The sequence below is a fragment of the Magnolia sinica genome, chromosome 5 (genome assembly GCF_029962835.1).
Source record: "Magnolia sinica isolate HGM2019 chromosome 5, MsV1, whole genome shotgun sequence".
Lineage (NCBI taxonomy): Eukaryota > Viridiplantae > Streptophyta > Magnoliopsida > Magnoliales > Magnoliaceae > Magnolia > Magnolia sinica.
The window spans coordinates 16,516,502-16,532,001 of NC_080577.1; the positions used below are offsets into that span (position 1 = coordinate 16,516,502).

A 15,500-nucleotide genomic window follows, 5' to 3' on the forward strand; every position below is an offset into this window, starting at 1 on the left:
GCACCCACCCCATGAGAGATATCAAGACCACTATTTTGAGGGGTACGACATGTGCGGCCTTGTGGCTGGAGAGAGTGCACCAGACACTAGTGTAGAGTTACCCACTGAGGTCATTCCGATAATGGATGAGTTACGTGATGTCCTTCCTGACGATCTACCGGATGAGTTTCCCCCTATGAGGGATATAGAGCACACCAAAACATGGGACACCGTAATACCTACAGCCGAGTTTGCATTTAATAGTTTTGTCGATAGGTCCACAAGTCTCAGTCCTTATGAAGTCGTTACTGTTTATAAACCTAAAAAATCTATTGATCTTGTCCCTATGTCACTGTCTCATAGGGTGTCAGATCCTGCGGAGTCTTTTGCGCATCACATTCATTCATGGCATCAAGAAATCAGGCAGAAGATCACTACTAGTAATGAACATTATAAATTTTCTTCAAACCAACATAAATGTTTCAAAGAATTTAATATTGGGGACTCTGTGAGGGTCCACATCAGGCCCAAGCAGTACCCTCTAGGGGCCGTTCGTATTACACGGGTGTAGCGCTGGACCCTTCAAAATTATAAAACGAAACGGTCTCAATTATGTATGAGGTAGATCTTCCACCTTCTATGAGAATTAGTTCCACATTCAACGTGGAGGATCTAGTCACTTTTTAGGGGACCATTAATACTTTGTCCGGCCCTTCGCCTACCCGTCCTCATTCCCCATATTTATCCTTTGAACCATAGCCCCTTCCCGACTCATTTTTCCAGTTTCTACCTCTCATACCCACTCTTCCTGACCTTTCTTCCCAGCCTCTACCTCCCATACCTACCCTTCCCGACTTATTTTCTCAGCCTCTACGTCTCATACATACCCATCCCAACCCATTTTTTCAGCCTTTACATCCCATACCTACCCGTCCTGACCTATTTTCCTAGCATCTACATCTTATACCTACCCTTCCCAACCCATTTTTCCAGCCTCTACCTCCCATACCTACCCGTCCCGACCTATCTTCCCAGCCTCTACCTCCCATACTTATCCTTCCCAACCCATTTTTTCAGCCTCTACCTCACATATCTAACTTCACACACCCAAAAAGGAAATAGAGGATATCCTGGACCATCAGATAATTTCAACGTCGGATGGCGGGTTTCAGAAGTACCTAGTTAAATGGAAATCACGCCCAATTTCAGACAGCACGTAGCTCACTAAGGATGAGCTTCAGAGACTTGATCCTGATATCCTGGAGCGGTTCAGGAGTTTTATTTCGCCAGTGGCAAAATCTTCACAGCCGGGGAGAATTGATGGGGACATCACCCGCACACGCGCACTGACGCCACCCTCCCTACGCATGTACGCCAGAAGGAGGGCCCCACCATCGATTTGGATCGATAACAACGTCTAGGGAGAGCCTCCTACCTAGAAGACGAAGTTTTGATTTAAAAAAGTGGGCCCGTTAGTTAAGAAAAGCCCAAATGGGATCTCATGATCGTAGCTCACTAGTCAGATTGATTTCATATTTTAGGTTTTGCTTATTAATGTTATTTAGAACATCATGGACGCTTTATATTTCTTTGATTAGTTTTTATTTTGGTTTACTTCATTGCCAACTAATAGGTTGCGCATATGACACGAGTTTTGGGGTATAGAGTTTTCTTATAAATAGGCATCCATTGTAGCTTTTTTTTTAAAATTAATTGAAGATTAATAAAAATTTTGCGTTTTCCTACTCTCTGAGTTGTGAAGCCTAATTGGGTGCGAAGCCCTTCCTTTATCGAAGGGTTAACTACCGTGGTGCGAAGCCACATCTATCCCGATTCGTCCCCATCTATCGTCATTTCTACTACCTATCTTCTACCATCCCTTCTTCTCATCTCACCCCATCATCTACACTTTGAATCAATCATCTATTGCAGCAATTCTCCTCCCCACATCAGAATTTCAGAATATGTCCCTATAGGAGAGCTGAAACTTCGGCGGAGTACCATGCACAAACCGTACATCGGATCGAGCTGAGATTTGGGGGTTTTGGAGTCCATCACTGGCCGATCAAGGCCAAGTTAGCATTTTTCTGAATAGTGGGCCCTACACATGTGCAGCCGTGATCACACGCATATGCGTCTGGGCCATTGTTGTTGTCCACGCGTTCGGTACTTCTCTGGTTCGTCTCTCTCACTCCGCTTTCATCCAAAATCCCTAAACTTAACCCTAAATTACTCAAATCTCCAATTTTATGCCCCTTTTCTTACCCTAGGGTTCCTTGATTTGAAATTAGTGAATCCCTTGGACTAGGGACTGATTACTATGCATGTGTGGATGATTATTTCTTATCTTAGAGTATCGTTTGGTTCATAATTTTTATTGATCCAACCCTATCATGTGTAAACCTGGACCCGCATAGATTCTCCTTAATTGAATGTTTGGACTTTCATGTGGGATATGGAATTTGTGTAATTGTTTCTAAACTAACGTGATCTTAAGCCTGAAATCTCGCATATTATATTTAATTTTCATGTCCTGCATCATCATTAGGTCGCTACTCTCCATGGAAGCCCATTCTTAGACATCTTCCCCCCTCTATAATCCAGCAAATCAGGTTCCGAGGAGAGCTTCTACACAAACAGATCTAGTGAAATTTCCTTTGGTGACCAAATAGGCCTACTTAAAATTAAAAAAAAAATTAAAAAAAAATTAAAAAAAAAATCACCTAAAAAAGGATTAGGCATGACTCCAAAATCACCATGATGGGATGGATTCAAAGCCATCCAAAAAAAAAAAAAGGATATTAACAGCAAATATGGTGGCCCTGGTCCATTTTGTGGACCCTTCATTAGATGTCTGTGGTAATCCAATCAGGAAGATTTGGTACTGTTTGGGAAGTTGGAGATTGAGTAAATTAATTTCCTCCCCCAAAAATTAACCCCTGGGCATTTCCACATTGTCAGATTTCTGAGAGGTTCTCTTTCTCAGCATTATAGATTCTTACCATCCAAACACCACAACGACCGAGCTCCTGTCTAACTGCGACATGGACCCATCGGGTAGCTCCAAGAAGAATTTGAACCTGAATAAGGTGCTGGATCATCGCTACTGCTAAAAATGTATTTGCAGAAGAAACCATGCAAACTCCATTTGGAAAGCCGCAGTGATCATCGCAAAATTTCACTAGGACAGAAAGAACACACCATGCATGTTACAATATTCACATTCTCTCGCATAAGTTCCTCTTTCTCTGGCTAAATATACATTAACAAAACAATGGAAAATCAATACTGAGTAAATGTAATAGATTCTATTTCTTGCTTCTGCAAATTTGCTCATCAGATTGTCCAAATTCAAATCAATATTCAACACGTACACACACATACGTAGTTGGAACTCGCAACGGGCAAATGGTGTAAACTGTAAACTCATATCACTTGGCTTCTTCCAAATTGCTGACGTTGGCCTTGTGGCCAGTAGATGCCTTGACTTCTCCTTGGCCATGCATGTTGCTGTCATCATTCATCCTACCTGCATCACTGACAGACACATCCCTTTCCATGGATTCCCACTGGCTATCCTTGCCACCATCCGTCTTGGCTGCACCTTTGATAGCCACGTTAGATTCCTCATTGTTGCCGTCCGTCCTGTCTGCAACTCGAAAAGATACCTTCCGAACTAGAGGTTCCCTGACGTCTCTTGGAGAAGGTAAGGAAACCAGTCCATCAACATTCTCTTCTTTAGCATTCGTGGACTCCTTACTGCTGCCAAGCGGCAATGCTGGACTTATTGGAATTGATTCAACTCTCGGAGAGAATTCCTTGGATGAGGACGGCGATTCCTCGTCTATTGAGTCGGATTCCTGAAAAGCTTCTCTCTCTGTCGTGGTGGACCCAGGAACCACCGTCTTTGTCTTTTTTGAATCCTTCCTGCTCAGTGCTTGCTTTAGGTTGTGAGCCTGCTTTAGAATGTTCTTGGCCATGCCCCTCTTTCCCGCGCCATCGGCCTCGCTCCTCTCAGGGCTTAGACTCTCCTTGTCAGCATTTTGGTTGTTGTCGTCGAAGACAAACTTCACACTTGTTCCCTTCTCACCAACTGCCTGGACGTTAACCCTTTCTGTGGGACTCACCTCTTCTTTGTTATGTGGACTCATGTTTTTGGGACTTTTGGGACTTTTGGGACTTCTGTGAAACACCAAACCAAGCTTCCGTAGACCCTTCCGGATTGTGCTAATAGGATGTATTCTATTTCCCTCAGGATTCTCATCATCACTGCTGCTGCTGCTGCTGCTTCCACAATTGTGGTGGGACCCAGTCGCTGCTGATCCAGGGCTGCACAGGGAATCAATGTCCTCTCTATGGATTTGGATCTCAGGATGCCTGCCACCGCTCCTTTTCCTGGGCTCCCAACTTTGGGAAACTTCACTTCCAGGGTGGTGGACCCATATCCCGGTCCGTTGCTGTCCTTCTATGTTGATGGGTTCGAAATCATCTAGCATTTCAGGAGCCTGCACTGAAGATGGATTGTGATTGGGTGGTTCTTGTTGTGTAGCTTCAGTTTCCGTTGGGTTTCTCTTCTCATTCATGTTTGGTACTTCCTTGTCGTTGAGATGCTCTCCCTCCTGTTCAAATTAAATTTTGAGTTCTCAAATTCCAAAACAGGATTTTCTCAATAGAAGCACGAAGGAGTCATTTGGATGCCTGTAAAATCCTTTAGTTGTAAACAGTTTACAGGTACAGAGGCTGTTTGGATACCTGCAATCCAATTACAAGACCAATGGTTTGCAGCCAGCTAACCTGAAAAGAATATCAGGTGTAAAGTGTTTACAGTACCTTTTCATCAATGTCAACCACAGTTATTGCTAGATGCAGCCTTCCAGTCTTGATGTTTTGTAGAGGCAACCACTTGTCATGCCTCTGCCCGCCTTTAAAATCGCTGACATTTATCGAACAGTCTCTGCAAATAATAGAACTTCAGTACATTGCAACTGTGTAGTATCAGTATGCAGTTGATATCTTGTGTTGGCCTATGGGCAGTCTTGCATTTCATTAAAGCAGTGTCATAAAATGCTCAGGCTGAGTCTTTATAGGACACTTGGATTTCAGTTTATATGATATGGCTCAGTCATCCAAACTAATGATGTTATGGGCCACAATGTGGAGGGTCCATGGCACCAGAAATCTCCTAGAAAAAAAAAAGGTAGCCTTTCAATGGGTAGATAGAAAATAGATGGTTAAGGGTGTGCTGGTCGCCCCAAATTTCATGAAATATCATGAACATTTTCACCAAATCAGACTGATTAATCATAAAATCATGAAATTTCATGATATTGGTGCAACCAAACACACCCTAAAGAAGATACAGCAAGAGTCCGCATTATTCAACCAGAAAGAGGCCATGTACTCAATTCCCAGGATTTCCAGCCTAGGAGACTTTCAGTGCACGAGCTGCCAACAGTGAGGCGCATCATGTTAGCAGATTGGAGTGTCTGGTAGAAACTGTTAACCCAAGCATTGTCCCATAGCTCTTCGTTAAAATACCTTCATTTCTTTAAGGAATTTATGTTGAATTGAGAAATTAAAGTATAAAAACAAAAAGTTAAAATCGGGGTTAGGTGTAGACCCGAGGGTATCATCAACAAAGTGGTCTTTATCATGAACTTCAAGAAGCAGCACATTGGGTGACTCCCATGTACAGATTGGTATCTTGAATTCCTCTTGCCACTTTGGAGACAATGTTTTCTTTTGAGTCTTTGTCCGGAACCTGTACGGGCCCAGTTGGCCTTTCACGTATGGATCAGCAAACCCTGAAAGAGAGATTCTGTCAAATTTGCAAGAAATTTGAAATGCCAAGATCATACTTGAAGTATTCAAATTAAAAATAAATAAATAAAGACAAGAAAATAGTGTGGATGCAAAAACAAACCATTTAAGTCAGATGGTGTCATGTCTGATCCTTCCATGATTTCCACTTTGACAAAGGCAATAGGGCGCTTCTCATCCATGGAGAACCAAGTCTCTGAAATTTTCCACATATTTCATAACTTATCAGAATTAAGAACTCCTTAGATGTATCTTAGACACAGAGATACATCTAAGGAGAACTCCTTAGATGTATCTTAGAGACAGTAATTGAGAGTTCTTTTTCTTTTCTTTTCTTTGTTTTTTGTTTTTTTTTTTTTCCTTTTTTTGGTAGGGGCCGCACAAAGCCCATTCAATAGCCCCAGCAACAAACATGTATGAACCCCTTCCCGAAGTATGTGTCTGGATAGCCCAAAGTCTCGATAGTTAGCTCTAGGCCCTGCTTTTTACATATCTATCATTATTTAGGTACCATATTAACTTCTTTGGACTTTGATTGAATTGAGAAATAGGTTTGATCGTACATCTTTTTAATATATATAAGGTATCCTCCAGATAATTCAAATCGAAGCAATTTGATGTCCGACTCGGGCCTATTTGGCCATTCCTTCCTGGGCATTCGCACTGAAAGAGACCAATCCTCCCAAAACCTGTCATTTTCCTTTTTCTTTCGCAATGCATGGACAACACGCGATGGACACCAGCCACAAGCTGCTGCAGTTGGCCATTCCCCACAATAAATTAATTTAATATCATGTGACATGATGGGCTATGTATCAGATATTAAACTGATTAGAACAGATACTACACTTGATCTTAACCAAAAGGCCAAGAGAAAGGTTTGATCAGCTGAGAGTTCTTTGTTGTAGAGAGACCAGCATTAGTATCATGTTTGTTGCCCTTCAAAAACCTGCTCCCCAGAGTGCTTGGGCCAAAAAAAAAAATTCCTTTAGGGAAATGGTGCTATGCAATTCATTTGCACCATATTACATTGAAATGATGGTTACTCTTTGCAAAACCACACCAATCCCTGTATCTGAAATGTGGGCTGCAAATTTGATGATTGAAGATAATAGAGCCTGCTGTAAAACATCTATTTGTATGCCAGCAATCAGATGCTTAGGATTGTGCGATATTTAACCTTGGGCATTCAAAGTTGAGGGAATGGACAGTGCAGATTGATGATTCCACATCCAGTTTTCTCCATATACACTACTTTTTCTTTTTTCTTTTTTATGAATTGCACCTCCCTCCCTGTGTGTGTACTTGGTAGTGATAAGCTGTAAACAGATAGAAGATTCTTTTTCATAGTTTACCTGTTGTTGAAGAAGCGAATTTTTCCACATCAACAACCAGCATGTTCGGCTGCAAAGGAATCTCTTGATAAGGAACAAGCTCCAAATATAAAGTTACTTTCACCAAAACCATAAATTTATAATTATTAATGTAAAGATTCCGGCTTCCATATAGTTAACCTTTGCTCCCACATTTGCAGCAGAGGTGCCTACCTGGCATGCAAATGGAACATCTCAACCATGAAAAAGGTGAGTCCCACCATGGACATGATTTCGAGGAAAAATCAGATCTGTACACTCACCAGGAGGGCCGCTAAATGCAAAAAGAATGGATGGTTTGGAAAAACTTGCCAAAGAGCAAAATTCAACAAAAACTTTGTCTCTCCTCATGTGTAGACCAGCCTCATTTTCTTATCAATATAACCTTAATAGCGGGGCCCACTTTTTCAGGGCTCAGATGGTGCACCACATGTCAGGTTGGCATGTTTACCACGTGAATTGTGAGCGTAAGACTAGCAGAACTCCGTGCAATTGCTGCAGTGCTAAGAACTACCAGTGTTGATTCCACATAGGAAGAGGCAAAATACGCGGGCTTTCACATGGAACATACCCTCTTATCATATGCATAAGTAAACAAAGGAACGTACATAGGAAGGGATTGTTTTTAAGAGCTTGAAGGTGTGTATCAGAAACTGAATTCATGGGGCATCGACAACTATAGCAGAACTAACCTCAACCAGTGTTTGTTCAAATGCAACAGCAAGAATCTTATCCTGCGACAAGAAGCACGAGAAGCAGTGGAGAAAGTGTTCAGTTTTTTTTTATTGGAAAATAAATATGAGTGTGTGTGTGTGTGTGTGTGTGTGTGTGTGTGTGTGTGTGTGTGTGTGTGTGTATATAATTTGAGCTTGAACATATGCTTACCAGCCATCCAGCAATCCCTGGAAGTTCTGTAACATCGACTCCATGGTTGAATATAGGTTTTACTGTCATTTGAAAGTATGGTGGCTCAACAAAGCACACCCGCAAGCGCCCAAGGAAAGGCCACTGACGAAGAAACTTTACACCCACCAATACCTGCCAGAGAGAAGATTGTGCATAAGTCCATGGCAGATTACAAAAACAGAACATAACATCACCAGACCCACTCAATTGTTATCAAAGAATTTGTTGCAAGTAAATTTAGGTTTTCTCATCATTGCGGGAACTGAATTGAACTTCAGTAACAGAACTAATGTAGCAAAAAATACATCTGCTTGAAAATTTTCCTCCTAATAACTAATGGCAACAAGTTGAAGACAGCAGAACGTCTAGAGACATGAAAATTTTCAAATTTATGAAGGCTTCTAATGAATTCAGACAGCATCTGGTGATAAAATTAAGGGAAAAAAAATGATCTAAAACCAAGGAATTAGATGTCCTGCTGGTAGAAGAGAACTCCCTTAAAAAGAGATGAGGTGAGAAAAGAGAGATAACTCCCTAAAAGTCACTTATATTTTTAATCTAAGTATTTTTTTGACAGGAACAAGAAATAACAAATGAAGCATGTGTAATAAATTTGTGTCATATCTGTCTTCAAAATTAAATAGAACATTTCACCAAAAGAAACAGAGAAATGAAAGAGTACCAACTCAAAGCAAAAAGGGACTCAACCATGAAATTGGCTCACAAGGCAAAATGCTTGACCATCTTCTAGCCGTGTTGGAGCTAGTGGGATATGCAAACATCGCATGGATGTCTTTGTTGGTTGCACTAACATACAAGGTGGCAGTGAGAAATTTATATCATCATCTTAGCTTTACTCCCAGCAATTTGGAGTCGGTTTTTTTAAAGGTAGAATGGCGAAAACTTCTACAATAAGTTGAACACCAGACATCATAATGCAGGGGCATTTCACACCGGGCTCGAGTGGGATAGCCCGTGAGATGCGGGGAGACACTCAGGGTGGGTGGCCCATGTGATTTGGGGCCCACGAGCCCACGAGGGGGGTTCGGCCGAGGTCCTAACCCATAAGATGTGGGGCCTGGGCTATGAGATAAAGGGATTAATTCACCATACTGTAACAGTTTGAGCTTTTAGAGCAAGTGGTTAATTATCCTGCATCACATCAACCTTCCTATTTTACAGAATTCTAGAAGCAGCCATGGTAGAGGCTCGCATTGATAATTTGACATTCTTATGGGCCAGTCCAATATCAATTGGTGATGGAAATAGTGGGTGTCCAGGATCCGGAAGCTATCTAGCGAAGGTCGAATTAGATTTTCTCGGATTGGGTACCTTAAGGCAAAATGCCTAAGCTGAAGTCCGGTAGATAGATTCTTTTAATGTTTTCTTTTTTTTGTGTATGTTTTTGGGTTTCATGGGTTTACGATAGGCCTCCTCCACGCCATTTTTTCCGGGAGGAGGCCTGAAGGCGTCTCGTATGATGTATAACCCCTTTCTATATATACAGTTTGGAAAGTTGAAATAAAAAAAAGAAAAAGAAAAAAAAAGCATTTGCAGATGAGTTCCTTTGTATCAGGTATATGGCACCGAGGAATACAAGTGTTCTTGCCATCAGACCAAATGTAAAAAAAGGACATGCTCATGTAGTTGGCTCCAGGGAATAACAAGGAACCACCAATGCATGTCTACCAAACATCATTCACATAGGCATATTCAAGAAAGGGAAATTTGCAAACAGTCAAGGTCTGAATATTTGATGCAGATGTTAATAGGATATAGTATTCACAAATGACAATCAAATCAGATCATCATCATCTAAGCCTTATCTATCACAATCAAATCATGTACATGAACCAAAAACACAGGTGGTTGTCCTTCTCGTAATAATGATATAGAAAACCAATTCTTACTCTCTTCTTTTTTTTTTCTTTTTTTGGCTCTGCCATGTCCATTTTCTCTGTGTTTCAGATCTATCTTCCAGATTAATGAAATCACTCATGTTTCCAAATCGCATTCAAGGGCCCTAGATAATTGCTATATTGACACTGCTACCCTTTAACTTCATAACTAGGAGGTTGTAACCAATTTTGCCTCAACAAAAGAAAGCCTAGCAACTATTTACCTTTCCCTCAACATGCATGCCAGTTATGTGCATCTTTGCCCACATCCCAAATCCTAATCTTTTCCTTAGTTTCACAGCAAGAGTTGCGCTCATATCATCCGCAGAGAGGAAACTCATTCCCAACTCCATTACCTGTAATAAATTGACTTTAATTCAAAGTTGATATTGGAAAGTGAAAAATAACTGTAATTGCAAATTTCCAAAATACATCCCCAGATCAGGGAAGATAAGGCATACCAAGTGGTCATCATCAACTGATTGACCAATAACCCTGATCTCTGTAAACACTGGCGGGTTCCTTCCCAAGTACATGTGCTGTACAACTGCTTTTCTCTGCACATATTGAATACGGTTAATAAGATTTACACTTTTAAAAAAAAGACAATGAGAACCTAATTACCCTATCATTAATGAAGTTGAAGTAATTTCAGGAAGAATAATCTTGACCCATGAGGTCCTACTTTTACCAATACAAGCCACATGAACCACATTCCCAAGGGACAGGTATCGGTGTAATGACAACACATAGGAAGATGCACTCCGATAACAAAAACAAGGAGTTGGAAACATGAGAAAAATTAACAGAGCTTGCATGGCTGAATGTTTAAGTGAATAGGAATCATAAAATGCATTACAATAACTTATATAATATCAATGCACTGCTGAATGTTTAAGTGAATAGGAACCATAAAATGCACTAGAATAACTTAGATAATATCAATATACTGCAATATTTGAAACTCTGACAAGTTCAAAGTGCCAAAATCATCATAGCATAAAGTGACAATACAAATACAAAAGAAGAAGAAGGAGGTTACAGATATTGCTTATTAAAACATAACTATATTTAACAACAGAAAACATCTCTGACACAAAATTTCAGTTTAGTGATTAAATAAATTGCTATATTAAGAAAATATTTGATATAGGATGTGTGCGATACCAAAAATTATTCAAGGGATGGAACCATACAGCAGTCCATGGTTTGTACTTATCCAAGAACCAAGGTATGATGGGCAGGAGAATTTTCTGTGATGCGATCTGCTCCATGCAGATAGGCCAAACCTTCTCGACTGCATGATTCAACCACCGTACTGTCTCTGAGTCAGAAAGAAGCTGAAAAGGGAACAATAATCAGGCAAGAACTGGTCTTTATTTATCCAGAAATCATCAGAATTTCTTTAATATCTGTAATCTCAGTAAGAAAATAAAATATCAACAAACAATACCAGTGTTAAAAAAACAAAAAACAAAAAACAGTAGAATTACCCGTCTCTGATTAGCTTGTTTCCGTTCCTCAAACTGCAATCTCATCCGCAGCCTGAGAGTATAACGCTCATTAACCTTCAAAAACAGGAACAGAATTTCAGATTGTCAAAAGAATGTTCTCTTCAGATGCAACCACATGATCCAAATCTGCATGATTCATAAACTGGATGCCCAAACATGCCACTCTGACTATTTTGAACAAACAGAACAGAACAAACATGACCTATGAGAAAATGTCCAAAGGAATTTGATGGGAATGGCAGCATAAAAACTATGACAAAAAAAAAAAAAAAAAAAAAAACATACTATCAGTTTGAACAAAAATGCTACTCAAATCACATCAAAGATCTGATTAAAAGGATTCCTTCTTTGCTTTATGCATATATTGAAGCATTATAGCCTAAGAAGCCAGTGAAGTTCAACAACCACACCCCTCAATACTCGCATGAGCCATCGTGTATTGATAAAGAGATGTAAACTTTTCATGTAAATGCTCCTCTTTTAGGTGAGGGGTTTGAATTTCTTTCAAAATGAATGCATCCATTAATGTGATTAGTTATATGATGTAGTTTCCCCAGCATATGCAGTTTCCTTGGAGAGAGAGAGAGAGAGAGAGAGAGAGAGAGAGAGAGAGAGAGAGCAAAAAACAATTCAGAAAAATATTTAAGCTGAGAGTAAATGAGAGGCTACATTTGGATGCACTATTAAACTGCATTGCAATAACCAGTAAGTGGAGTTGACCAAATTGCAATTACCTTCCTTGGCCTCATAATGAGGAAGTAGCTCCCAAGTTAAAGTTACATTCCCTTCAAGTCCAGCTTGAAAGTAACATAATTGCAATTTGGATGCTAGGTCCTTCAATATGAGTGCTGAGGAGGATAGCAGCAATTGGCGTTGTTTTCCACTTAATTGAACTAATTATTGTGATTCAATTCAATTCTGTATCCAAACACCCAAACTTACAAGTTGATTCTTTTATCTAACTTGTTACAAGTTGACCAATCTTCCCTCACATTTTACACAAATGTAAATTTATATACAAATATGGATTTAAACCCAAAAAATTGAATCACATCATTGTCATCCACTGAACACCAAAGAAGCAAAAGACTGACAGAAATGTTAATACTAACTTTAGTTCTTAACATTTAGACACAGTTTGGATATTCAAGCAAATTGAATTCATCATCATCTAATCCTTATCCCAACAATTGAATTGAATTCAATAACTCTATTCATTAAAGAGTAAATGACCAAAATGAGGCTAGTTCCTTACCGTTCGCGATGCATCATTATGGATTAGCTCATTCACTTGTTATTATAAATTGCAACAATGTCACATCCACTTGGTCATTCCCTCTATTTATGTATTGAATGAATTGAATTTCTGTTTACCAGAGCACTGAGGATACAGTTCTTCAGAAATGAGCTGCCTACTTGGCAGCCCTCTCCTCTCCTGTCTCCCTTTTTTAAAAAAAAAAATTTTTTCATCTTTTTCTAATTCTGATTTTTTTTTTTTTGAATTCCATATCTGCCTACATGGCAGCCCTCTCTTTCCTCTCTCTATGGATAAGTTTTTTTCCCGACAAACTATTGGACTACAAGCAAACCTAATGAGGCAAGAACACATGAGATTCACACCACTTGATGAGTGGACCCACTTGAATTTTGGGCCCGTGCATGTTATATGAGCAGATTCCAAATTCCACCAATTAATGGCCCTAGATTATCACATGCACACATGCAGGACTAGGGTATGTTCGCAAAACACTCCATCCATCAACATTCATTGATAGAGAGAGAGAGAGAGAGAGAGAGAGAGAGAGAGTGTGTGTTTCAAAAGGAAGGATTTTTTGGTTGCGTAAAAAAACCTTAAGGGAAAAATCCCTTTTTACGAAAATAATAATAATAATGCCCTTTACTAAGGGGTTACATTCATTGAGATGTGCCCTACCCGTCTCGCACAATGGAAACACTCAAAACTCAAAGAAATGGAACCACTCAAAGAAAGACACACAAATATTGTGCACACACACCTAGTTAGCTGGTTTTCTGACTGATTTGCCCCTCGGGCTAACCTCGCATGCAGGGCAGAGCATAATTTAAGCCTCTTCACAATCACTGGAGAGTGGGATGCTTTATAAGCACTCTCTACTCCTGACCGGGTCAAGCTTTTACACTTAAAAAGTGAAAAAATGGTTTTTACTCGAAAATTTCAAACAACACAAACCACAGTACTTCTAACAACATGATACATAATGCATTACGGTACTTCTAACATTAGCAGTCCTAATCTGCACTATGGATCAAATCACAAATAATTCAGTTACTCATTACAGTTAGAACTAGTCGACGCAGTTTCCCATTAGTATGTTCATCACTTCTTCTTCTTCTTCTTCTTCTTCTTCTTTTTTGTTGTCCAACTTTTTGTTATCAAATGACGTCAAAGTAATACGAAAATGGTCCTATTTTAAAAACTATCAAGTTATCTTCAAACGAGCCCCAAATCATGCAATTTCAATACTGTTTGAGTGAGATATCACCCATATTCAAGGGTGGTACTTTGGTCATTCTTAATGTTCTATTAACATAGATGGTTAAGAATATAAATAATGGAAGAAATTATTTTTATGATATAATGAACTCACATATCTGAAAATCAACACAAAGAGACACTCTTGCGCCTCTTCAGGACATCAACACACCCACTCACAACAACGGTGCGAACTGTCCTTGGAGAGATTTGAACCCAAGTTTTTCCGAGGCAAAATCTTCTCCTCTTACCAATTAGCCAGATGAGAACTTTTAAGAAAGCTTTCGTATATAATATATTTATTTACTTTCTAAAATAATTATTTTTGTTCTGAATTGTATATTTCTTAAAAATACAACAGGATATTCTTGTGATTGGGAATTCAGATTTCTCGATGCTTCTCATTTCTGCCAAATAACTCTATTCACAAACTTAAAAATAAATAAATAAATAAAGAATCTTAGAATTCATTTTATTTTTTTTTTGAAATTATGAAACCGTTATTGACCAAATCTTTTCAAGGAAAAGAAAAGGAAGAAGAAAAACAGAGACTTAAAAGAAGAGATACCAGATAGAGATAGATGAAGGATATGAAGTAGACGATAGGATGAATGAGATCGAAAGAAGATAATATCCAAAGCAGAGCCAGCACAATGCCGATGTGATGCAGCACCGACACCTCCGTTATATCCATCTCCCCAAACCAAAGGAAGAAAATGACCCTAGAATCGGAGTTAGCCGGGATCGCTTACGGCTCCTAAATCTGGAATGAGATGGAAAGATCCTTCTCAATGGAGATAAGAACGGTGATTAATGGGTAATTAGTGTAGTCAAAAGGGGCAATTTGGTAATTGGAACGGATATGGAATTTGGATGAAAGGAATTTATTTTTATTTTTGGCGGAGAGTTTCGGGGAGAGAGAGAGAGAGAGAGCGGCTGAGAAGAGCAGGATCCTCAGACCGGAAATATGAAGGATGCAGCGAAACGGCAAGATTTCGTGGATCGTACGATTGATTAGCAGATGCAACGCTACCTGCGTAAGCCACGTGTTGCCTGCGCGGATAGTACGTGCCGCGTCGGCAACCCGTCCCCGGAAACGGATAGGCTACTCCCCCTGACACCAGCCCCGGAGCTGGTGGTCGGTGCTCTGTGGGCCTCACCATGATGTATGTGTTTCATCCATTCAGTTAATCTATTTTTAAATATCATTTTATGTCTTTCCCCCAAAAATGAGAGGGATATAAATCTCAAGTGGATCACACCACAGGAAAACGATAATGATTGGATACCCATCATTTAAATCCTCCTAAGGCCCGATATACTGTTTATTTGACATCCAATCCGTTGATTAGGTCATAAATACCCAGATGAAGGGAGAAAACAAATATCAACTTGATCCAATACTTTTATGGCTCCCAAAAAGTTTTTAACGGTTGAAGTTCATTCAACACAGTTTCCTGTAATGTGGTCCACTTGACACTGGGATATACCTCATTGT

At 39.7% G+C, this 15,500-nt stretch overlaps 1 protein-coding gene and 1 non-coding gene across 4 annotated transcripts; both read right to left on the bottom strand.

Moving 5' to 3' along the window:
* Nucleotides 1-3,141: 3,141 nt before the first annotated feature.
* Nucleotides 3,142-14,917, bottom strand: LOC131245572 (C2 domain-containing protein At1g53590-like). Of its 3 annotated transcripts, XM_058245125.1 has the most exons (12): nt 14,571-14,917; nt 11,470-11,544; nt 11,173-11,316; nt 10,438-10,533; nt 10,201-10,332; nt 8,058-8,210; nt 7,865-7,906; nt 7,155-7,203; nt 5,903-5,995; nt 5,600-5,783; nt 4,810-4,933; nt 3,142-4,598 (listed from the first exon to the last, which is right to left on the bottom strand). In XM_058245125.1, exons 1-12 carry the CDS (start codon nt 14,694-14,696, stop codon nt 3,411-3,413), a joined length of 2,406 nt encoding a protein of 801 aa, XP_058101108.1. In that variant the 5' UTR covers nt 14,697-14,917; the 3' UTR covers nt 3,142-3,410. The 3 variants fall into 3 exon arrangements, with proteins under 3 accessions (XP_058101108.1, XP_058101109.1, XP_058101110.1); XM_058245126.1 differs by lacking the exons at nt 11,173-11,316; nt 11,470-11,544; nt 14,571-14,917 and adding an exon at nt 11,144-11,162; XM_058245127.1 differs by lacking the exons at nt 11,173-11,316; nt 11,470-11,544; nt 14,571-14,917 and having other exon boundaries at nt 10,201-10,346; nt 10,438-10,534.
* LOC131247441 (U2 spliceosomal RNA) lies at nt 6,484-6,679 on the bottom strand. Its single transcript, XR_009171738.1, has one exon. It is a non-coding gene; the product is annotated as a U2 spliceosomal RNA (small nuclear RNA).
* Nucleotides 14,918-15,500: the final 583 nt, after the last annotated feature.